This window comes from Peromyscus maniculatus, chromosome 1 (genome assembly GCF_049852395.1).
Source record: "Peromyscus maniculatus bairdii isolate BWxNUB_F1_BW_parent chromosome 1, HU_Pman_BW_mat_3.1, whole genome shotgun sequence".
Taxonomy (NCBI): Eukaryota; Metazoa; Chordata; class Mammalia; order Rodentia; family Cricetidae; genus Peromyscus; species Peromyscus maniculatus.
Genome location: NC_134852.1, coordinates 159,075,202 through 159,098,136, shown reverse-complemented (window position 1 = coordinate 159,098,136; position 22,935 = coordinate 159,075,202). Strand labels below are relative to the sequence as shown.

The 22,935-nt window shown below is 57.6% G+C and overlaps 1 protein-coding gene across 3 annotated transcripts; it reads right to left on the bottom strand.

The window, feature by feature from the left end:
• On the bottom strand, positions 1-20,013 carry Cdc42bpg (CDC42 binding protein kinase gamma). Of its 3 annotated transcripts, none has more exons than XM_006980692.4 (37): positions 19,726-20,013; positions 17,287-17,378; positions 17,116-17,199; positions 16,470-16,565; positions 15,948-16,096; positions 15,456-15,549; positions 15,118-15,318; positions 14,787-15,035; positions 14,302-14,381; positions 13,440-13,537; positions 13,262-13,342; positions 12,959-13,065; positions 12,684-12,863; positions 12,358-12,450; positions 12,117-12,238; positions 11,951-12,026; positions 11,605-11,711; positions 11,413-11,527; positions 10,955-11,103; positions 10,780-10,868; positions 10,427-10,479; positions 10,239-10,337; positions 10,058-10,117; positions 9,710-9,815; positions 9,316-9,449; positions 9,095-9,234; positions 8,924-9,005; positions 7,614-7,830; positions 6,242-6,304; positions 5,519-6,118; positions 4,512-4,609; positions 4,355-4,439; positions 4,117-4,237; positions 3,897-4,014; positions 3,569-3,686; positions 3,366-3,454; positions 1-1,125 (listed from the first exon to the last, which is right to left on the bottom strand). In XM_006980692.4, the coding sequence occupies exons 1-37, from the start codon at positions 19,883-19,885 to the stop codon at positions 1,069-1,071; spliced, it is 4,662 nt and encodes a 1,553-aa protein (XP_006980754.2). In that variant the 5' UTR covers positions 19,886-20,013; the 3' UTR covers positions 1-1,068. The 3 variants fall into 3 exon arrangements, with proteins under 3 accessions (XP_006980754.2, XP_006980755.2, XP_015854615.2); XM_006980693.4 differs by having other exon boundaries at positions 3,366-3,451; positions 19,726-20,008; XM_015999129.3 differs by having other exon boundaries at positions 10,239-10,334; positions 19,726-20,008.
• Between the last annotated feature and the right edge of the window lie 2,922 nt (positions 20,014-22,935).

Sequence of the window (22,935 nt, the reverse complement as noted above, 5' to 3'; positions counted from 1 at the left end):
CAGCTTACAAAGTTGGCTTTATTGGTTTCTTGCTGCATCTCAGAGCATTAGGATCCATCCCTCCCGGGAATGTGCCATTTAAGGAGATAAATACTTATTTTATTCCCCACACTGTAGCAGGGCAAGGTTTAATAAAAATAGCAATATAATAACAATAATAATGACTGTAATCAATAATAAAATGCCCCCTATGTTCCCCTAATACACTTGGTTGAAGCTTCCAGAAAAGGACCTTCCTTGTTGGGAAGGAAAAATGTGCCTGGAGATCTCCAGTGGCCCCCACAGGGTGTCCATCTCCCACCAAGAAGCCCTTATAAATACCCTCCCAACCCCTCCCTGCCTAGGAACCACTTTTTCCTGGACGGATTAGCTGGCAATAGTCCTGCTCTCGATCCTAAACCCCTCCCCGGAGAGGGGTTCCTGGGTCTGGTTTTCCCCTTGCTCACTTGCCCTCCTCATCTCTCCTGTCTCTCCAGTACCCTCCTCTTCATCACTCTTCATCACTCATTTTGTCCTTCTTTCCTCCTGCGTGCATCACTTCCTCTTCTGCTTCCTCGCCTCTCTCACCTCTTTCACCTGCAACATTCCTTCTCCTTTTCTATCCTTCCCCTCTAAACCACAGCCCACATTTCCCAGCCTAACCCTGAGCACAGACCTTGGCACGCTCCATCTTGGTCTCAGCTGGGGGCCAGGCTACCCAGACGAGACACCCAGCATACTCCCAGGGACCTACCCCTCCCCACTCCTCATCCTGACTCCCACCAGCTTCCCAGGGCTTGGCCCTTCGAAGCACAGCTTTGGCACAATCATCCCCGGGCATCAGAGCCATGGCACTCCCAGAGGCCATTGTAGGCCTGTGTTGGAAGCCCAGGGGAAGGGCAGGGTGAGGGCCAGGAGTCAGACTGATTCCTGGGGAGCCAGGCAAGCCTTACTCTTAGGCCTCCACCCAGGCTCTCCCTGAGTCTGAATTTCAACATGTCCCGGACCAGCCGGAGTATGGTATCCCACGAGCTCTTCACTTCCTCACTCCTTCTGTCCTGGGACTGGGGTGGGCACTGCCAGAGGGCATCAGGGGGTGCTCTCTGACTCGGGGTCTGGAGGGAGACTTCGGGGCCGCTCTGAGACCTGGAGGGAAGAACAGGAAGTCAGATGGGAAGAGGGACAAAAGACTCTTTTCTCATGGTGTCAGTGCCTCACAGGGGTCTCGAAGGACCCAGCACTTGCACTACAGGACCCTAAAGGAAGCTACACTTGAGGTGTGGTGGAGAGTCCTCAAAGAATCCAGAACTGCCAGGAACAAACTCAGTGTGTCGTTCATTCACATTCAGTCAAAAACATGCTTTACTTTAGGCAGAAAAATGAAAACTAACCCCAACCACCAATGTGGTGATATATTGTGTACCCTAATAAACTTTGCCTGAAGTTAAGTTCAGAGAACAGAACAAGCCACTAGATTAAATATAGAGGCCAGACAGTGGTGGCACACACCTTTAATCCTAGCACTTGGGAGGCAGAGATCTGTCTGGATCTCTGTGAGTTCAAAGCCACCCTGGACTACATGAGATTGATTCAGTCTAGGAGAGAAAACAGAGCCAGGCAGTGGTGGCACATAACTTTAATCCCAGGAAGTGATGGCGGGGCGGAGAAAGGTATATAAGGCATGAGGAGACAGGAACTAAAGGCTTTTCAGCAGAAGCGTCTCTTTCAGCTAGAGGCTTTTTCGGCTAAGGAAGTTCATTCAGCTAGAGGCCTACCGGTTGAGGCTTTTCAGGCTGAGGAGTCCTAGAGGTAAGAGGTGGCTTGTTCCTTTGTCTCTCTGATCTTTCAGCATTTATCCCAATATCTGGTACCAGGTTTTTTATTAAAGAACATTTAGCAGGTCATGTTGCACACTATGGATCCCCAGATGAAGGAGGAAGCATGGAGGAGAATGACAGCACAAGCTGGGTGAGAGATGCATGCCTGTAACCCAGCACCCAGAAGGCGGAGACAGGAGAACCGTGAGTTCAAGGCTAGCCTGAGCTACATGAGACCCTTTAGAAGGGGGGAGAGAAGGAAGGAAGGCGGGCAGGCAGCCTGGCCACAGCACAGGAACCAAGAGGGATGTTGGTGGCAGTGACACCTGACCATGTGGCCAAGAACGCTTTGAAGGTGACAGTGGTGGGCAGCCTGGGCACTGAAGGCAGGAAAAGCATTAAAGGAGCGGGAACAGCAGGGGCAAGGATCTGAACGTGTGAGAGAAACGGTGGGTTGGGGCTCCGAGTGGCTTTGTACGGCTGGAGTGTGAGGGCAGATGGGGCAGTTAAGAGGTGTGGCGGGAGGGTGGTGGGAGCCCTCCCAGGTCCTCTCAGGTCTTTCCCTAACCCCAGACAAAACAGGATGTTCCCATATGACTTCTTCCCCATCTTTAGGCTGCGTCTTTGTTAAGAATGTGGCTCAGGTTAGGCATGGCAGTGTGTGCCTTTAATTCCAGTAATCAGGGGCCAGGAGCAGGAGGATCTCTTTGAGTTCAAGGCCAGCCTGGTCTACAGAGTGAGTTCCAGGGCAGCCAGAACTAAACAGAGAGACCCTGTCTCAAACCCTCCCACAAAAACAGTATAGCTCAGTGGCAGAGTGTTTACCTAGCAGGTATGTACAAGACCCTATGCTTCTCTCTCTCTCTCTCTCTCTCTCTCTCTCTCTCTCTCTCTCTCTCTCTCTCTCTCTCACACACACACACACACACACACACACACACACACACACACACATACACACACAATTCTAGGGCTTGGGAAATGGCTCAGCAGATAGAAATGATTGCCACACAACCCCGACGACCTGAGTTTAAGCTTTACCCAAGGTAAAAAGCCAGATCTAGTCACACATCTGTAATCCCAGCATGCCTATGGTGAGATGGGAAACATCGGTACAGGAGTATCAGCTGGAAGTTTGTGCGCTACCCAGCCTGGAGCACACAGGGCAGAAACATGTTGTCCTCTGACCTCCACATGCGTGGTGCAGCATGTCTACACCTGCACTCTCACACACGTTACACACACGATCTCAAGAGCTCCTGTTACACTGCTCCTATGCATCTGGCACTGTGCATCATCCCCTCACACAGGTGACATGGTAACATCTTCGATCTGCAAGTGGGACAAGCTCAAGGGGGTTGGTCCTCCCTGACTGGGAGCACATGGCTAGGGACTGGAGAGCCAGGAGTTGCAGATGGCTCTAAGTGCCTCCAGGGCTGAAGTAAGTAACTCTGTAGACCTTATGTGCTCAGGTGGGCCTCTGGCCTCCTGTCCCAATGCAGAGCTTAGCCAAAAGCTGTCTGGACTTTAGGGGGGAGGGGAGAGAAGCCCTACCCACTGGCTGCTCACCTGTATCAGGGATGCTGTAGGGCTCAGGGACCCCTGGGGGCAGGACACTGATTCGCTGGACAGAGATGTCCAAGGTTTCCTCTTCACTACTGGCAAGGGTAGGGAGACGGAAGGACAAAATGCCTGGGTTAGATCTAAGGGTCGGAAGGAGTGGTAACTTGGAGGAGGCATGCAAGCAGCTCAGGCTGTAGGGCTGCCCTTACTGGGGTCTGTCTCTCCAGGAAGGCCATCACTACCCATGGACGCTGGGCGCCGCAATGCCTCTGAGAAGCTGTGAGGCCGCTGCGGCCCGGAGCTGCGGGCACCTCTGCTCCTCTGTTCCTGGAAGAGAACTGTGTCAGGGGACAGTGCAGAAGGGCTGGGGCCAGGAAGCGCAGGCCATCCAGGGGAACTCAGCTCCTGGCAGGGATGTACTGAGGTCAGGTATCTGAGGGAGGAGTCACCTGCCTCAACGGCCAAGCAATCAACACAAGCCTGTGATTGGATCAAACACTACAGGGAGGTTTGTGATTGGCTCTGGGGAGGACTCACCCTGGCCCCGTCCCTGGCACTAGGCCTCCCGTCCGTAGGGCCTACGTGTACCAGGTGGTTGAAGTTGGTGGGTGGAGAGATGAACTTGGAGCGCACAAAAGGGTCCTTCAGCATCTCCCTGCAAGCAGAGGGAGTGTAGAGAGCAGGGCTGCAAACCTCGCCCCGCCCCTAAGAGCAGAAAGCCCCGCCCACCAGCCCCAGCCGCACCACACATGCGCACCTGCGCTGCTGCTGTCGCAGCTCATCAGACACCCGGAAGAAGAATCGGCGCTTGCTCTTGGTGCGGAACAGCTGGCGTCGGCTGTTGTCAGTGAGGTCGGGAATGTCAAACTCGTCCTTCTCTGTGGAAAAACCAGGGGGCTGGGGAGGAGCTCACACGTCCCAGCCAGCGGGTGCACGAGCTCACACTCATGCACAGGTGAATGCACACAGACGTAGGCAGGCACACACTCCCTCACCTGCCAATGGGTTCCTGAGGTAGGTCAGGCGGACCTTCTCGGTGCCATAGAGGAATAAAGAGCCCTCTGGATTCAGGGGTCTCACCTGAGGCAAAAACCACAGAGGTCAGGCCACGTTACCCACCCCATCCCACCTGTGTCTGGGGTAGACCTTCACCTTCTTGAGCGGCACAGTCTGCACCCATTCTGCTCTCCGTACATCAAACACATCAATGGAGTTTTCACTGAACACTGTTAGGTAGGGTGCTGTGTAACCTGCAGGTGAGAAACAGCCGATATGTCCTGTGCAGCCGCGGGCAGACCAGGCACCTCTCTGAGCCTGTTCCCTCTGTCCCACGGAGAGCCTGCCCCACCCAGCTCTGTAACAGATGAGATAATAGCCAGCACTCACTACATGCCCACACAGTTCAAAATACTTGGCATGTTTGTCCTCTCAACTCTCCGGCAGCTCCAAGCAGGAGCAGGTACCATAATCACCGGGATCTTGGACATTACAGATGAGGTCATGGAAATCTCAGAGCAAAGGAATGGTCAAGGTCACACAGCTGGCGAGGGAGGGCAGGCCAGGCCAGTGGCAGTCTGGGGGGCACTTAACCCCGGTCCTCACCACAGGAGAGCCTTTGCTCATCAAGGACAGTCCCCCTTTCTAGGCTCCACCCCATCACATCAGCTACAAGTGACCACACCAGCCCAGGCCTCTGCTCCGTCCGTCCGTCCGTCCGTCTGTCCGTCCATTCGTTTGTGCATTCTTCCAAACAAGCACAGCCCCAGGGTGTGCCTGCCCAGGCTGGTGCTGGCTGAAGGAGCCAACCCCAGCCTGTTCTACAGGCCCCAGTGCACAAAGGCAGTCACAAAGGAGGTGATGACAAGGCCCAGGACAGAGGTCTGAACCAAACCAAGAGGTGGCGTGAGAGAGAAGCAGTCACGGAGAGGGGAGGAACGCAAACAGGGTCCTGGCAATGGCAGCACTCACGACGGTCACTTATGATGGCATGACTGCTCCAGGCCCGAGCTGCCATTGAAGCTGGCCAGGTAGAAGATGAAGTCAGGAAGAACAAAGGCAAAGGCTTGGAGGAGGGTCCTAGGCAAGCCACTCGTGACAGAACAGGACGGCAGGACCTCCAGGGCCTGGCCCCACCCTGCTGGGCCCTCTGCTGGCCTTACCCCAGCCGGTCGGTGCCGCTGGCCACAGTAGCTCGTGACTTCGTGACTTGCGGCCAGCGCCGTCCACGTAGACACCAGCCGTGGCGAAGAGCAGCAGGAGCTCACTGAGGCTGAGTTCCACGGCACCCAGTGCCTCACCCAGGCCCCCGCGGGACGCCGGCAGCTCCTCCGGCACCAGGCCGGTCCCCAGCGCTAAGGGTGCGGCCTCATTGAGCAGCGGGTAGAGAGCGAAGGTGCCTGCAGCACCCACACAGAGCCGATCACCCAGCAAGCCCAGGCTCTGCACTGGAGCTGGCACTTGCAGCTCTCGGATTCGGCGCTGCCAGGGGCCTGGGCCTGGGCCCAGCTGGTAACAGAGCACTTGGCGTTTGACTGCTACGCAGAGCACCGGCGTCCGGGCCTGCAGGATGCGTCCGGCTGCCAAAGCCTGGCAACCTCGGGATTCGGGGATCTTGGCACCTGCCACCTCCGCGTTCTCCAGTTCAGCCAGGGCGAAGAGGCGCACACTGGGACCACGGCCACAGAGTACAACCAGCAGGCCGGCAGCAGGGCTCACAGTCAGCCGCTGCACCCTGCGACAGTCCCCCACCTGGAAGATGTCTGTAGAGTCGGCAGAAGAGAGGAGCGCGTGGGTGAGCAGCAGCAGCAGGTGCCCATGGCCACGGGGACCCTGGGGCTGGCCCCGCCCGGGCCCACACCCTCCCTGGTCCAGCCATGTGGTACCATTGCTGTGAAGATGGATCACAAACAGCCCCTCCTCAGTGCCCAGGGCAAGGCGTTCTTGGTCTGACAGAGGAAGAGAGGTCAGACAGAGGTCAGAGAGCTTGTCCAGGGACACCGTGAGGCGATAGAATTGGTGACCCCACACACTGTCCACCCACCCCTATCCATGGGCCCTTCTTGCTCGAAGTTTATACTGGCTGTAATGAGGAAGGGCCTTGGTAACGGGTCACAGTGAGGCCCACTACCTTGAGCTGTGGGATCCTGGGTAAACCTCACTCTCTCCTTCTATAAAGTCAGGACAGCACCTTTCTTTTTCTTTCTTTCTTTTTTTTTTTTTTTTTTTTTTTTTTTGGTTTTTCAAGACAGGGTTTCTCTGTGTAGTTTTGGTGCCTGTCTTGGATCTCACTCTGTAGCCCAGGCTGGCCTCAAACTCAGAGAGATCCGCCTGGCTCTGTCTCCCGAGTGCTGGGATTAGAGGCGTGCGCCACCACCGCCCGGCGTCTGATTTTTTGTTTAAAGAATTATTTTATTTTATGAGTATGGGTGCTTTGCCTGCATGCACATCTGTGTCCCATGTGTGAGCCTGGTGCAGTGGAGGACAGAAGACGGTGTTGGATGCTCTAGAATTGGAGTTATTGATGGTTGCGAACTCCCATGTGGGTGCTGGGAATTGAACCCAGGTCCTGTGGAGGAGCAGCTAGTGCTTTTAACACTGGGATAGCTCTCCTACCCAGTTTTTGTTGTTGTTTATTTTGCTTTTTAAACTGCTCATTAGCTGAGGACGACCTGGAGCTGCTGACCCTTCCTCTTTGACCTCACATGTGCTGACATTATACACAGGCACCAAGCCCTGCCTGGCGTTTTTGGTTTTGTGAGACAAGGCCTCTGTATGTAGCTCAGCTCAGACTAACTTTAAACTCTGGAGCCTTCTGCCTCAGCCTCCCAGGACACCTGTTTCTCCCTGAAACCTCTGCTCTTCCCACGTACTGGAGATTCTCTTAGAAAAAGGAGACCTGGCGAGGTGTGGTGGTGCTCACCTTTAATCTTAACCCCGGCACTTGGAGGCCGAGGCAGGCGGATCTCTGTGAGTTGGAGGCCAGCCTGGTCTACAGAGTGAGCTCCAGGACAGCTAGAGCTATGTAGAGAGACCCTGTCTCAAAAACCAAAATAACAGCAGAAGAGAACCTGAACCACAGAAGATGAAGTGGTGAGAAGCCGGGCTGTCTGGCTCCTGACCCATGGCTCAGCGCACAGCGACACAGAGCAGGGCCAAGAGGCTCTGCGTTTGTGCCTGGCCTCGGCTAGCGCCTCCCCACTATCGGAACTCTCCCCACAGGCCACTCGGGGTGACGGTCCTGCAGTGAAGACTCACCAAGGACGGCAGCACAGAGCGTGTGGGGCAGCAGCGGCAGCCCGTTGTCATAGGCCTCCTTGAGGGTGTACACGGGCCGGGGCCTCGGACGCGCGTCCAGTAGCAGCCGCTGCAGCTCGCCCAGCACCTGCAGCCAACGCTCCCGCTCCCCCTCGTTCTCAGCCAGCAGCAGCACGGTGCATGTGGTGGGTGGCACCGTCAGCTGGGAGGCTGTCACCTGCAGACAGGGAAGTCAGGCTGGAGGGCTTCAACCAAGAGCCAGCCAGCTGTCCGTCCTTCCTTCCTTCCTTCCTTCCCTGCTGACGTTTGTCAGCATGCTAGCTGGCTGTAGTACCAGGCAGGGAGCAAGCTGGAGGACCAGACAAGGACACCGGCAATTTCAGAGCCCAGTGATGGACGCCATAACGGGAATGTGGGAACACAGATTAGAATCCCTCAGGCTGTCGGGTGGTGGTGGTGGTGGTGGTGGTGGTGGTGGTGGTGGTGGTGGTGGTGGTGGTGGTGGTGGTGCAGCACACCTTTAATCCCAGCACTTGGGAGGCAGAGGCAGTCGGATCTCTGTGAGTTCGAGGCCAGCCTGGGCTACAGAGTGAGTTCCAGGACAGGCTCCAAAGCTACACAGAGAAATCCTGTCTCGAAAAACCAAAAAAAAAAAAAAAAACAGGGGGCTGAAGAGATGGCTCAGAGGTTAAGGGCACCGACTGCTCTTCTAGAGGTCATGAGTTCAGTTCCCAGCAACCACATGGTGGCTCACAACCATCTGTAACGAGATTTAGTGCCCTCTTCTGGCCTGCAGCCATACATGCTGTATACATGATAAATAAATAAATAAATCTTTAAAAAAAAAAGAATCCCTCAAGCAGGCCAAGAGTTGAAGGATAATTGCCCAGGGGACAAGACTACCACCCAGTGTTAGTGAACCTGGGCCCAAGGGACAAATTTGTGCAAAGGAATGAGACCAAGAAGGAGTTATACACGAATGCAAGGCACTCTGGGAGCTGGAAGGAACAAGGTATGGCTAGAGCAGGTAGGGCCCCAGGGTTGAGGGCTGAGAAAGTCTGCAGGCTCAGATGCTGGGTGGCTCAAAGTACTGCTTGAGAGCCTCCTGAAGGTCCTGGGCCGCCATTCAAGGGCCTTAACCAAACAGGACATAGCCAGATTGGTGTGTGGCCAGCTCATGGTGGCCATGGACAAACGGCCCGTGGAGATGAGGTGCTGACAGAGAGACAGAGCTGAGATGCAGCAGTGACCAGGACAGGGCCAGCATGGGAAGCCGAGGGAGGTGGGGCCACCCTGCCCTGAGCACTCACCCTAAAGATGCGTGGCAGGTCCTTGGATTGGGCATGGATGACATCTGAGGCCAAGACAGGGGTAGCGGAGAACTGGGGATCCCTGGGAGGAGCAAAGGATAAATGAGAGACTGTCCCCGCACGGACCCCTCCCCACCTGTGGTTCGTCCTGCGTCACTGCCTGGCACCTACCTCAGATCCAAGGCCTGCAGGAGGACCCCACTGGCCAGGCCTCCTCGAGGATCAGGGACGTCGAACAGCAGCAGGCGGGAGTCACTGAGCGCCGCATACACACGCTGCCAGCCCCGCCGGACGCCTGAGGGCCGCGGCACCTATCGGGGACACGGGCATGGAGGGCTGTACAGGTCCTGGGCCCCCATACCCAGCCTCCTCAGCCCTCAGTCACAGCTCACCGACAGGAAGCCCTCATAGGCAGTGCCTGTGCCGGTTTCGGGGTGCACTCCCAGGGCCGTGCGGAGGAGTTCAGGGGGTACGGGGCAGGGTGGGGCCTGTGGGGCACAGGCTGAGTGACAAAAGTAGCCGCAGGCTGTGGGGAGACGGAGACTTCCGTTAGGATGAAGCAGGTCAGGCAGCCCAGGGCAAGGACCTGAGCCTCCAAGGCAGCTCCCTCGGGGCCAGCGACACCTGAACTGTCTGTCACCCATTGCCATCAAGTGAGGAGGAATAACTGAGTAGGGGAAATCTGACCCAGAGGCATGGGTAACGCTGGGTTGAGGGAGAGCCTGGGTGTGTCGGGGTCACACCCTGGAGGCTGTGAGGGAGATCCTGAAGGAGAAGAGTTCTTACTATCACAGCCCAGGCCCTGGCGGCCCAGGCCCAGCATCAGCGAGGTACAGCGGAGACACTTGGTAGGCGATGGAAAACTCCGGGGACGCAGCGTGTGTGAGCCGGGCTGTGAAGGGGGACATGCTGCTACCATTCCTGCCAGGGCCTCTCAGCGCCCCGAGCTCCACCCCAAAGGGCCAGATGGCCAAGAGGCCAGGTCAAGTGGCCATGTCAACTCTGAGTGCCTGTGAGGCCATGCCAAAAACCAGCACCAGCACCCCAAACACGGCCTTCAGGGGTGGGGGAGTCCCAGAGGGGTTACGGGGAAGGGCCGAAGGCCTCACCCTCTCCTGCCCCCCGGCCACTGACCTTAGCAGGAGGACCTTCTACAGGGGCAGCGGTGGCAGCGGGCACTCTGGGGAACACAGCCTGCAGCAGGCGAGAGGGAGAGAGAGGGAGGGAGGGGGAGAGGGAGGGGGAGAGAGAGAGGTCAGAAGGGAGGGGGGCAGAGCCCAGCCTCGCCTGCCTGCGGAGCTCTGCCTGGCCTCACCCCCATGCGCAGACTGCGGCGGCCCTCTGGCCTCAGCTCTGCTTCTGCTCCAGACCTTGGGGCCTCTCCTGAATTGCCAGGGTCCTTGGCAGAATCCTTCTGGGGGATGAGTGAGGAGGGAAGAGAGTCAGGGCCACCCTGTTCTCACCAGGACTCCCCCCTAACCAGTCCCTCTTCCCGGTTCTTACCTCGGTGTTCCAGAAGGACAGGAGCGGGATGAGGGAGGCGGAGGGCTTGGCATCTGAAGACAAAGCGTACTCGTAACTGAGGTGGTTGTCCCTAGGCTAAGGAACCAGAGGTGGGTGTGGGCCTCAGTTTCCCTTTCAGTAAGATGCAGACATGTCCACAGGTGGGGTTTGGAGGAGACTGGCATGCAACAGTGTTGGTTGAGTGCTGAGTGACAGGCAGGTGCTGGTGTAAGCAGTGATGTGTGGGAGGAAGGGATTTCTCTCCTAGGGGCACAGCTGTCAGGGAGCTCCCTGGCATTCGTGAGACTGGAGCTGGGGACGAGCCCCAGGGTAGGCAGGCCACGGGCACTCACCCCCGGGCCCCCGGGCTCGGAGCTCCTCCCGTAGCTCGGCCACCTCCTGCTGCAGGGCCTGGCGTTGCTTCTCAGCCTCCTGCAGGCGGCTGGAGGGAGAGGGTGGTGGCTCGCCACGGCCTCGGCACGGACCCCACTCCCGTGGTACCTGCCCGTGACCTCACCGTGACCTCACCGTTCTGCCTGCAGCTGGGCCTCCTGCACCTGGGTCAGCCGCTCCTGCAGACCCTGCTTGGCCCGGATCTCAGCTTCCAGCGCTGACTGAAGCTCCAGCCGGGCCGAGGCCTCCATCTTCTGCAGCCTCCGTGCCTTCCACTGGTGGTCCTGGGAGCAGCCAAGGAGGTTCCCTTGAAGACGTTCTCCGGGACCGGCGGGCTCAGAGACTCCCTCCCTTCCGCTAGAGCGGACCCAAGGGCCCCACCCTTCCCTTCCTCAACCCTCGGCATAAACCTGGAGTCGGGGGGGGGGGACAACAGACGGCTCAGAAGGCAAAGCGTGTGTGCGGCCAGAGCCAACGACTTGAGTTCGATCCCTGAGACCCACACGGCGGGAAGAGAGAACCAATTCCCGAAAGCTGTCTTCTGACCTTTACACACAGACACATAAGCCACGGCTCTTGCGCATGGGGCTCACCAGAGGCCGGGAAGGGAGTGTTTGGGTGCCCACGTTTCTCAAGGACTCCAGCTCCTCAGCCATCTTAGTAGCCAAGGCCTGCAGGTAGCCTCTCGAGACCTTCTCGTCATTCACCCTGGATGGGAATGGGCCGTGTGTCACGGTCTGGGTCCTCAGCCATGCCCAGCTTCCACCCAGCCCCACAGCACCCACCAGCTCAGGATGTCAGCAATCTGGGCCTCCCAGTTGCTCTCGGTCTCCCGCCGTTCACCCTCCAAACGCTGTTTGCGCTGTAGCTCCAGCTCCAGCTCTTCTGCCAGCTGAGGCCACAGAGGAAGGTGGGTTCAGTCCCAGGGGCCCTCGCAGTCCTGGCTGAGTGCCAGCGGCCCGACCCCTGCCCCTGACCCCTGCCGGTCTCCCCACAGATCACCACCATTCTGGGCCCCGTTCCCTTCCACGCTTCCCATGAGCTACAGTGTGCCCAGCAGCTGGGACCCTGGGAGCTCTTCCCTGACACGGCTGGCACCCCGCCCGCCCCTTGCCTGTCCACCCTGCTCACCCGCTCCTGCTCCCGGCTCAGCCGCTGGTTTTCCTCCTGCAGTCGGCACAGGGCCTCCTCTTTCCCAACACTGGTCCTGGGGAGAAGGCCAAGCAGACGGCATTGACCCCCAGCCCAGCGCTGCTGCCCTGTCCTCTCCTGGCTACCCCGGTCAGCACGCACTCACCCCTGGCTGCAGGCATGCTCCAGCTGCTCCCTCAGAGCGGCCACCTCCTTCCTCAGCTGGGCCTCTTGAGACTGACCCTCGGGTGATCCCATGCCATTGGTCTCAGGGGCCGCACGGATGGTCTTGACAGTGTGGAGGGGGGCAAGGTAGGGGTTTAAGACGCCATGGCCCACCCCTGGGACTCTAAGAGGGGTCAGGCTAAGGGAGAGTGTCTCTTGCCAAGTGGGGGGAACCTCCATACCTTGGCCTGGGAAGAATCCTTCTCACGGCTTTGTTTACATTGTCCCCGGAGCCTTGTTACCTCCTGACTCAGGGCGGCCACCTGGCCTTCCAGCTGTGATGGGGTACAGGGGCAAGGAAATGCTAACCCTGTCCATCTCACCCCCTTGGTGTCATTGTGACAAAGACTTAGTCCCACCCAGCGGTGACAAGTGGCCCCAGACACCCATCTCACCACCAGGGCCCTGTTCGGCGTACACCGGCCACACAGGGGGGCACGGGGACATGGGGTCCCCAACATCTTGGACCCAAATCCTTGCACTCTCCCCTCCCCCTGTCATCACTGACCTCTCTCCGGACAACCCAGGCTTCCTCCAGCTGGGAGCTCAGGGCCTGGATCTGGCTGGCTGTGGCCGCCTCCCTCTCCTGGGCCTCCCACAGCCTCTGGAGGAACTCTTCCTGCCGGTCCTGGGCTCGGCTCAGCTCGGCAGCCTGCACCCGCAGTGCCGACTGAGCTTCGGTCAGCTCCTGAGGAGCAGGCCAAGAAGGACAAGGCCGGCTCAGGGCACTGACCTCAGGGACACGGAACTCCAGGTCACTCACCCACCTCACCTAGTGCTCACCTGCTGGAGGCGGTCCTTCTCCTGCTGTAGCTGGAAATCCGGGCCTGGGCTCCCAGCAGGGAGGCCGTCAGTCTGTGAGAAGGAGGCCTTGCTGTCCCTCAGTGTCTCTGTCAGGAAGTCATTGAGATTTGCACACAGGACCACCCCCACCTCAGTCAGGCATTCCCTGTGCAGGATCTCACAGAGCCTTCCCCACAGCCGGGGGAGGGGTCCACTTCCCCCCATCACACAGCACACACAGAGCAGGAGGCAGGGCTGGGACCCAGAAAGGACCAGGCTGTTACGGGAACAGGAAAGGGATACCTGCCAGTCTCTCCTGAAGAATCTGTACCTCCTTCTGCAACCACACCAGCTCCTGGGGCTGTAAGGTACCATGCAGGGCCTCTGGCAGGAGAAGGGCCCCTGGGTGAGTAGCTGGGCCTGAGGCACTTTACCCTCACCCTGGCCTGACAGTCTCAGCCTCGCCCAGATGTCCCTGTACCTTGACACTTCCGGCTGAGCTCCACCTTCTCCTGCTCCATGTGGTGGAGCTTCCGCTCTGGGGCAGCTGCTAGCTCAGTGCTCTTCTCCTCACCAGGGCTGAAGAGGGACAAGGGAACAGAGTTAGCAGAAAACCACCCTCATGTACCAATCATCTGTCCATCCAAGAAACGCCCAGGGCACATCACTCTGGACCCAGGCCTGAGCTCTAAGCTGGGAGAGAACCATTAGCTCACACCGGCCTTTGGAAGACCTGTACAAGCTGGGTGACCTTGGACAATATGGCCAACATCCGATTCCGTCCCTGGGGCCCACATGGTGGAAGCAGAAAAATGACTTCTGGAAGTTGTTCTCTGCCCTCTACAAGTGCATTGTGGCACATCATGTCCACACCCATACACAAATATTAATCAAATAAATAAGTAAATAAATGTACAAAAAGCAAGCAACAAAGTTAGCAAGAGTTCTCAAAAGCTACGGGTGAGATGAGTCTGCCGGTCCACACCCAGGACCAGCGGCCCTCGCCGGGAAGCTCTGCTCAGGGCATTCGTTACATGTGTGCCTCTCTTGGGTCTCAGCCCAACCCAAGGTATCTGAGTGGGTAAAGCTCCCACCCATTTTACAGAGGCCAATGAAGCGGGACAGTAGAGGCCCTTCAGAGCCTCGGCTATGAATCTAGTACATTTAACAGTCTATGGAACAGGGTAGCCACAGGTCCCAGGGGCATAGCCATGACTCTGACCCTGAGGACAGAGAACTGAGGAGTACCTCTCACATGCTGAAGCCATTTTGTCCCTTCCCTCGGGGTTCTGATAGGCCACACATGCTCCCAGCTTCCCAGCAGGTGTGATGACCAGACTCACCTGCCTGAGGTATAGGTGAAGCCTACAAATGGCAGGTGGTGGCCTGAGAAGGCCCCATGAGAGGGTGGTGGTAGCGTCTCCTACAGGAGAGGGAAGTAGAGTCAGAGTCACAGACCAAGTGAGAACCAGAAGGGCCCCACGAACTGGGCATTTGCTCAGGTGTGTACCTGGGAAATAACACAGCCTGCCTCTGCCTCCCATCCCACCCACCCCCAAAAAAGGGACCACAACTGCCATGAGCCTTTGTAGTCAAGATCTCCTAGAGGCTACAAGGGGTTTCCTTCCAAACAGCTAGGGCTAAAGAGCTTTCACTTGGTACAATCCACCGAGCAGATGAGCCAACCAAGGTGAGCCATAGCTCTCATGAGCCCCGGGGGTCCAAAGGCCTCACCCCAGCCCTTCAAATGCTGCAGGGAACATCTGAGGTAGGTTCTCATGGCTCAGAAGGTCAAGCCAAGCCTCTTTCAGAGACATCTGTCACTCACTGGATGGTTGAGGGTATCATCATCCACATCGAAGTTAGAGGTGTCCACAGGTCCACGAAGCTCAGGGATGTAGGGGGCTGTGCTGGTTGCAAGCTTCTCCCAATCCACACCTTCAAAGAAAGGGTGGTTCCGGAAGTCATCCAGTCCACCACGACCAAGGCGTTCCTCCTGGCGGCACAGCAGCTGTCGGATGAGGTCCTGGGCACTGGCGGGCACATCAGGCACGTCTGAGGGGAACTGGAGGTGGTCCTGTGGGCCACGGGAGGAGGCAGGTCAGGCTGGAAGCCCATCTTGGTCTGAAGCTACCTACAGTCATACAAGACAGTCTAACCTCGTGGTTCATGATCTTGCCGTAGGTTTCTACCAGAGATTCCGCATAAAAGGGTGTCTCCCCGAAGAGTAGCTCATAGGCACAGACTCCCAGTGACCACCAGTCACACTGGGGGCCATAGTGACCCTTGCCTTCCTCCATGGCCTGCAGGATCTCAGGAGAGATGTAGTCTGGGGTCCCAACTGCGACTGATGAATCCACCTGTGGCAGGGGTGTTGGTGCCAATGAGGCCATGGGACTGGATCAGGCACCCCACTCTCCAGGTACCCCCTATTGGAACCTAATGCCCCTGCCCCTGGCCTGCTATCCTCAGCTCCAGTTCCAGGTGGGCTCCTTACCATGCCATTGTTGTTGAGACGCAGGCAGGAGCCAAAGTCTGCCAAGCGTATGTGGCCATTCATGTCAAGCAGGATGTTGTCAGGCTTGACATCCCTAAAGGAAGGTGGGAGAGAGAAAGCCTTAATATGTGTGCATGTGTTTAGACACATGCTCAGGTGCACACCTGCCTGTGTGCATGCCCACACATATTCCTGTCGTCTGTGTGTGCATGTGGGAGTTAGTGAAGGCCAGTGCCGAGGAAGAAAAGGGCAGCCAGACTGGAGGAAAAGGTCCGTAGCGTTGATTCTAGGAGCTGCAAAGTGCACTGTGGGGATGCTGGACAGATGTCCCTTGAAAGGACACCACCCCACTCCTCTGCCACCATGAACTGGGTGGGTTTGAACATCTGCGCAAAGCTCTGCCTTGCTCACCTGTAAGACAGGCACCCTGGCAGGCCCTACTAGATGGCTCTGGGGAGGGAGATTGGGAAGTGAGAGCACCTGGGGCCCCACCTGTGGACATAGCCCAGCTGGTGCAGGGAGTGGATGGCCAGCACCATCTCGGCCAGATAGAACTGGGCAAGCTCCGGCGGGAGGCGGTCCTCAAAGCGGCTCAGCAGCGTGAGGAGGTCCCCGCCAGCGTAGTAATCCATCACCAGGTACTGGAGGGCAGAGCCAAGAGTCAGACGCAGAACACCCACTGACCTCACACTGTGTCATGGGGGCTCTGGGAAGACAGGGGTGAGCAGTGTCTTTGGCAACCACTGGGTGGCTAGCTTTTTATGTTTTAAGACAGGGTCTCACTATAAAGCTCTGGTTGTCCTGAAATTCACTATGTACACCAGGCTGGCCTTGAACTCACAGAGATCAGCCGATCTCTTCCTCCCAAGTGTTGGGACTAAAGTAACCCCACCATGCCCGGTAGGTAACTAGTTCTTAAACAGAGCTAAGGAAGGAGGCTCTAGGCCCAGGAAATGACGGGGGACAGGCTCTTTCATCCCAGGCTAGGCTCCTCCACCACTCAAAGATCCTCACCAGGTATTCCTCATCTTGGAAGGCGTAGTGCAGAGCAGTTACCCAGCGGCTGTCTCCCTTCACCAGAACATCTCGCTCCTCCCGGAAACAGGCCGTCTGAAGCAGGTTTGGAAAGCAGGGGGTAGAATGGGATCAGCCCCCGGGAACTCCCCCTTCTCCAGCCCAGGGAATGGACTCCCAAGCCCAGAGGCTCTGATCAAAGGAACAGCTCTGCTCAAGTCCAGGCTGGGCTGACTTTGGATGAACCTGAGCCCAGGCTTTCTGGTGGTGGGCCTCAGTGTTTCCATAAGAAGGATGGGGATTCATCCCACTGCATCTTAAGTAAGGTTTACTGTGAGGGGAGGAGACAGGTGGCCATGGGGAGTGGCATCCTCTGCCCCTACACATCTGCAGGGTGCATCTGACCCCAGGCTGACCTCAGCACACACACACCTTCCCCTATCCATCTGCAGGGTGCATCTGACCCCAGGCTGACCTCAGCACACACACCTTCCCCTACCCATCTGCAAGGTGCATCTGACCCCAGGCTGGCCTCAGCACACACACCTTCCCCTACCCATCTGCAGCGTGCATCTGACCCCAGGCTGACCTCAGCACACACACCTTCCCCTACCCATCTGCAGGGTGCATCTGACCCCAGACTGACCTCAGCCCTCTTCAGCATCTCCCACTTATGCAGCATCTTCATGGCAAAAATCTGGCCACTGTCCCTCTGTCTAACCACAGCGACCTGAGGGAGGGCACCAAGCATGGACTGTGTTAGACCAGACCGAGTGCAAGGCCCCTCCTCCCCACCCACCCCAGGACATTCACTTACCTCCCCAAAGGCCCCTCTGCCAATCACCTTCAAGATCTCAAAGTCATCTCTCCGCAGACGCAGCTCTCTCACTTTTGTTACAAAGGGGCCGGCTGAGGGGACAGAGTGGACTCAGAGCCTTCTCCTTGGGACCTCCCAGGAGGCTAGGACAGGAATGACTTTCCCAGAGACAACCCAGCCAAGAGGCCAGTCAGAGCCAGGGCCCATTTAGTCATGGTCCACAGCACAGTGAGGGTCCTGACGCAGTGGATCGCCTGGCTTCAGAACCTCCCTGGACCCTTGCTCCAGACTCCAGGTAACCTCTACCTGAGGCACAGAGGGACTTTGTGGTCCTCCCCAGCCAGGGTCCTGATCCTGGCTGCCCAGGTCACCCTAGAGACAATGAGGATAGCACTCCTACCCCTAGTTCACAGCGTTTGGTCCCTCAAGGCCAGCCCAGGCCCTATCTGGGAACTGGATAGGTGACATTCCTTGTCCCCAGAAAGGTCTCTCTGCCATTCAGGAGCTGTGGGCCTGGGTCTGGGGACCCTGTATGCACAGAGCAATCTGGCTGGAGGAAAGGCCTGGGGCAGCCCCTGAGGGCAGGGAGGACAGTCTCTGCTCTGTGCTCCCCAAGTGGGGCCCCTGGGTCAAGAACAGAGGCCAGTCTGCTCAGGTACTCACAAGACTCAAAAACAGGGCCAGAACCTTCACCTGGTGCCCAATGCCAGCACCCGAGGGCGTGAGCACACAGGATTCCTTCCAGGCTTGACAGCCTGCCGCTGGGAGCCCTGCCTCCCTCTCTGGATGAGGCTTTTGCACAGCTAGGTACCTCCTCCTACATCACAGTCCCCCCCACACCTCCACAAGGGCCATGTCCAGACACTCCCAGGCTCTCCCCAGAACTGGAGTGGCCTTAGGCCAGGGGGGAGGGCACTGAGTCTTGGGAAGTGAGGAAGACAGGAGCGACCAGTGAGGACTGGGGGGTCATCTATGGTCTGGCGGTTTGCCTCAGTTTCCCCCTGCCAGACGGTAAACTCCTTGCCAGCTGGGCGGGCCTGTGGGTGAGAGACAGAGAGCTGCTCCACAGGTTTATCAGGCAGAACCCCCACAGCGGGGGCGGTTTGGAAACCTCACTACACAAATTAATCGTCTCTTCCCAGGTTTCTGCACAGAGCTGGAGAGCAGCAGCTAGCAGCCTGGCAGGGCTGTCGGAGATGACCACCAGTCACATGGCCAAACCTGCTGTCCAGAACCAAGACTATCCAACTCTCTGGACAAGGTGCCCAGTACCTTTGTCTTGCCAGAGGGGGTGGGGGCTCTGGGCAGGAGCAGGGACAAGTTGGGGCAGGAGAGGCGTGAGTCACGCCTGGCCTTGGAGTTACCTCGGGAGATGTCAACAGACGTCCCCTATGTTGGGGTCCCAGGCAGAGGTGCCAGAGGCAGGCAGGGAGAAACACACACACACACACACACACACACACACACACACACACGGATGTCATGGTGGGGTAATGCTAACTCAGATACATGCATAACACACAAGAGTCACAGAGAGACAGGGAGGCAGCAGGGCCAGGGCCCTATAACTTCTCTCAGGCAGAAATGGCAAGTCTGGGTGGTAGACCCCTAACCATACCAGGCCCAGCCTTGTGCCTGCCCACAGCTCAGGAGCGCCAGGAACGCTGATCACCTCCTGGGCAAACACCCCACCCTCCAGGCTCAATTCCTATGCCCTCCCCCTCAAAGCCTGGCCAGGTGTGACCAGGGGACCCTTGTGATGGCACCGGTGCCCACACGGGGTTTAGGGTCACCCTAGGTCATCCGTCCCCAAGGATTCAGATGAGTCAAATAGGAAAGAGGCCAGACCCACTTCCAATGAGACCCCAAATAGCCCAAAGGGGCTGAGGTTGGTCCTTAGTCCGGGCTAAAGAATGGGGTGAGGGGTCTTGTCTGCAAGGTGAAGTCTGAGGATTTCTGAGTGTGTGGAAGAGCCAGACAGATGAGAGGGGTCCCAGAGCAAAGTGACAATCTCTTGAAGAACAAAGGAGATTGAGAAAGTCGGTGTATTTATGTGACCCAAAACGGGCGTCCACCTGAATGTGTGTTCTGGGTGGGGCATGAAGTGTGACATGTGACGTGTGACCAAGGAATCCTGTAGGTGACCGTTGTGGAGGATGTGTATTGGCAACATATGCCTGGGGTCTGCAGCTGGGAATGAGCGTGTGTGTGAAGTGTACGTTGTGTACCTGTCCCTGTGTCTGGGAATTTGAGGTAAGGTGCAGGTGGGTGAGCGCGCTGTGGAGTCCGACGGCAAGCGTTAGAGACAGTGCAAGGAGTTAGCGTGTCTTCAGGAGGAAGTTTCTGGAGTGTGCCCTCCCTGGGGAAGGGTCTGAGGAGGTGGAGCTCTGGCTGGTGTTCCCCCAGCCTCCCTTCCCGGGTGCTGCCCTGGCCACTCACCCCAGCTCAGAAACTGCGCCACATTGCGCTCCCGGCGCAGGGAGGCGCTGCTGAGCTCGTGGTGCAGCCCCAGCAGCAGATCCAGGAGGCCGTCGAGCCCCGGGCTGCCATCGGCCTCGCCCCGTACCAGCTGCTCCAGCGCACGCAGCCGCTGCTCCATAGCTGCGGCTGGAGCCCCGCAACCCGGGCTAGAGCCAGGCCGCCTGCATGCCTCGTCCGTCCGTCCGTCCGTCCGTCCGTCCGGCGGCCCGTCCGTGGCTCCGCGGCTCGCTCTGCGCGGCTTCCCCCCACCCTCCCGCCCTCCCCGCTGTCACCTTCCTCCGTCGCCACCCGCGCTCCCTCACCTGGCCGCCCGCCCCGCCCTCCAAGCCCGCCCCCGACGGACGGGCAGGTGCGCGCCGGCCAATGGGAGCCGCGACTGAAGGTGAAGGTGGGAAGGCGGAGGCGCGCGGGGGCGGGGCCGACCCTCGGCCAGGAAGTGGGAAGGCGGGACACGAAAAGTAACTCCTGGGCGGGGTTGGAGGGGGTCCATTGGGGTCGCAAGAGGCCCATCTGATCCCAGTGCCGCCCCAGTCCCAGCCCTGCCCCGCCTGCACCCTCCTGGGGCCCTAACCTAGATGGGGCTTGCCCAGGGCGCCGCAACTTGCCTCGCGCCCCGGCCAGCCGCCAGTCCCTTAGCCAGGCCAGAGGGGCTGGGGACCGCTGCGGCCCTGGAGCCGGATGGGAGTTGTAGTCCGCTCTCGTCCCGGTTTGCAAGCCGCGCTAAGGCAACACATCCACCAACCCCCCCCAAAGTTTCTGATCTCCTTTAAATGCTGAAGCTAACCCAGAGACATGAAGTTGAGGTAGGGGTGGGCATACTCATTTAGCAGATGAATACACTGAGGCTTAGAAGAAAGAAGGCTGAGAATGGGGGTCTCTGAAACTAGCCCCTCGTGTGGACGGACCTAGGTGGTACCGCTTTTTAAGGCTTTGGCGGGAATAAGGCCAGCGGCCTGACCTGGAATGTGGAGGGCGCGAGAAGTCCGAGATGGGCTGAAGGAAGCAAAGAGGGAGGAGGTGCTGGCTCTGTCCAGCGAGGTTTCTCATTTCTGGCCAGCTGTGTCCAGCTGTGCTGGCCTTGACCCTACGAGACCGTGGTTCTCTCCAGAACCAAATACCACACGGAAGGGTGTAAGACAGGATCAGGTTCCCGGTGTTGAGGGAGGAAGCCTTCTGAGTGTTTGCAGGGGCAAACTGAATGGACCTCACTGCTGTCAAACGGGGTTTAGAAACACTGCGAGTCTCATTTGATCTCTGCAGAGCCCCTTCTCCGTGCAGTCCACAGTCTGAAATGGGGGAAACACGGGCGTGCGTTTCTTTCCCAGATCAGTCAGGCTGGGAAGGAGACTCAGGATTCAAATTCAAATCTGGGCAGCCTCGGCACTGCTGCCAAGGGAGGGGGAAGGGCAGGCGAGAATTTGGACTTAGGTTTTTCGTTTGTTTGTTTTTGTTTTTGATAGGGTCTCAGATAACCCAGGCTGGTCTGGAACACACTATAGCCAAGAGGTGCTGAGATTGCTAGGTAGCTTGACGGAGCCCTGCTGGGTCTCTCTTGAGGGATTCTGAGCCTTTCTCACGCCGGGCAGGGATGGGGCCCACAGAAGGCACGAAGCCACAAGGCGGCGCCAGAGACCAGGGGAGGAGCGGATGTCTGGCGTAAGCAAGTTCTCATTGCAGAACTAGGAGGTTGAGACCAGGTCCTGGAATGCTGATTCTCTCGCTACAGGGGTCAGTCAAGGGCCAGCTGTCCAGGCCGCAGGTCTTGGCTCACTCTCTGCATCACTACCACAAGGCCCTTAACCTCTCTGAAAGCTGAATTCTGAGAAAAACCCATCCCCAACTCCAGACCAGAGTGGAGGGGAAACTGAGAAGAAGATTTAGTGCTGCACAAGGGCAGAGCTGGGACTCATATTTGTATCAGATACTCCAACTGGACATGGTTGCTCAGCGCTCCAGAAACAGAGGCAGGCAGATCTCTGAGTTCGAGGCCAGTCTGGTCTACATAGTGAGTTCTAGGACAGCCAGGGCTATATAGAAAGACCAGGTGGTGGAGGCATATGCCTTTAATCCCAGCACTCAGGAAGGAGAGGCAGGTGGATCACTGTGAGTTTGAAGCCAGCCTGGTCTACAAATTGAGTAGCAAGTTCCAGGACAGCCAGAGATGTTACACAGAGAAACCCTGTCTCTTGAAAAACAACAAACAAAACAAGAAATGAAAGACCCTGTCTCAATAAGTAAATAAATAAATGAGCACTCCAGACCTCTCAGGCACTCAATTCTTTTAGGTTCTGTATTAATTTTTTTGATTGTTTTGAAACTCAGTTGTATGTATCCTGGGTTGGACTTCAGATCTCCACACTGTATAGCAAAGGTTGGCTTTGAACTCCTTCTTCTGCCTCCACTTCCTCCAGTGTACCTGTTTCATGAAGTCTCGGGGAAACAAGCCCATGGCTTTGTTCATGCTGAGGAAGACCTCCAGCAGCTGAGCTGCATCCTGAGCCCCCGAATTGGTTTTTGGCTCATCAATGCAAGCCGCTGCTTCCTTGTCTGTGTAAGTGGTCCCGACTGCTCACTTCATCGGAGCCTCCCTGTCAGAAAGTTCTTAGAGGCTCACTCTCTGCAGGACCCTGTTCTGGCTGCAATAGATGGCGGGACTTCTAGCCCTAACGCTCACAAAAGCTCCTAGACCTGGCACCCTTCCCCCTGCTGGTCCTGCTCTCTGATCTCCAGAGGCCTGGCCTTGCTCACAGCAGAGCACTTGGCTCATGGTCCAGCCCAGTCGATGAGGAACCTGTCAGCCTCAGAGCCTTAGGCCCCGGCCAGTCTGAGCAGTCAGACCAATGTCATTCTGTCTCCGCCCAAGGCTTACTCTGTGGTCATTGCCTCCCGAGGATCAGCTAGGTCTGCAGGAGGGACCTGCTACCCCACAGCTCTCCCGTGACTCCCAAGCTTCCTTGGTGTGGAGGTGTTGGCACCAGCTCTTGGGAGAGGCCCTGGCAGTAGATAACACCTTACTCTCTTAAAGAGCTCCTTGGTGTTTCAAAGTGGTCACAGATCTCTTATCTCCATCAGAGCCAGGCATATTATTATCCACCCCCTTCACAGGGAGGCCAGGACTGTGACACACAGTTCTAGGTCCTTCCTGTAGTCCACACCCTGAGTGCCTGG

What these genes read in the sequence shown, in the direction of transcription:
- Cdc42bpg (XM_006980692.4), bottom strand. Translation starts at nt 19,885, where the DNA reads ATGGAGCAGCGGCTGCGTGCGCTGGAGCAGCTGGTACGGGGCGAGGCC. An exon ending in GCAGAGGGGCCTTTGGGGAG is followed by an intron (nt 17,200 to 17,286) that starts GTAAGTGAATGT and finishes GCCCTCCCTCAG; the next exon opens with GTCGCTGTGGTTAGACAGAG. An exon ending in GCCCAGCTGCAGGCAGAACG is followed by an intron (nt 10,869 to 10,954) that starts GTGAGGTCACGG and finishes CTCTCCCTCCAG; the next exon opens with CCGCCTGCAGGAGGCTGAGA.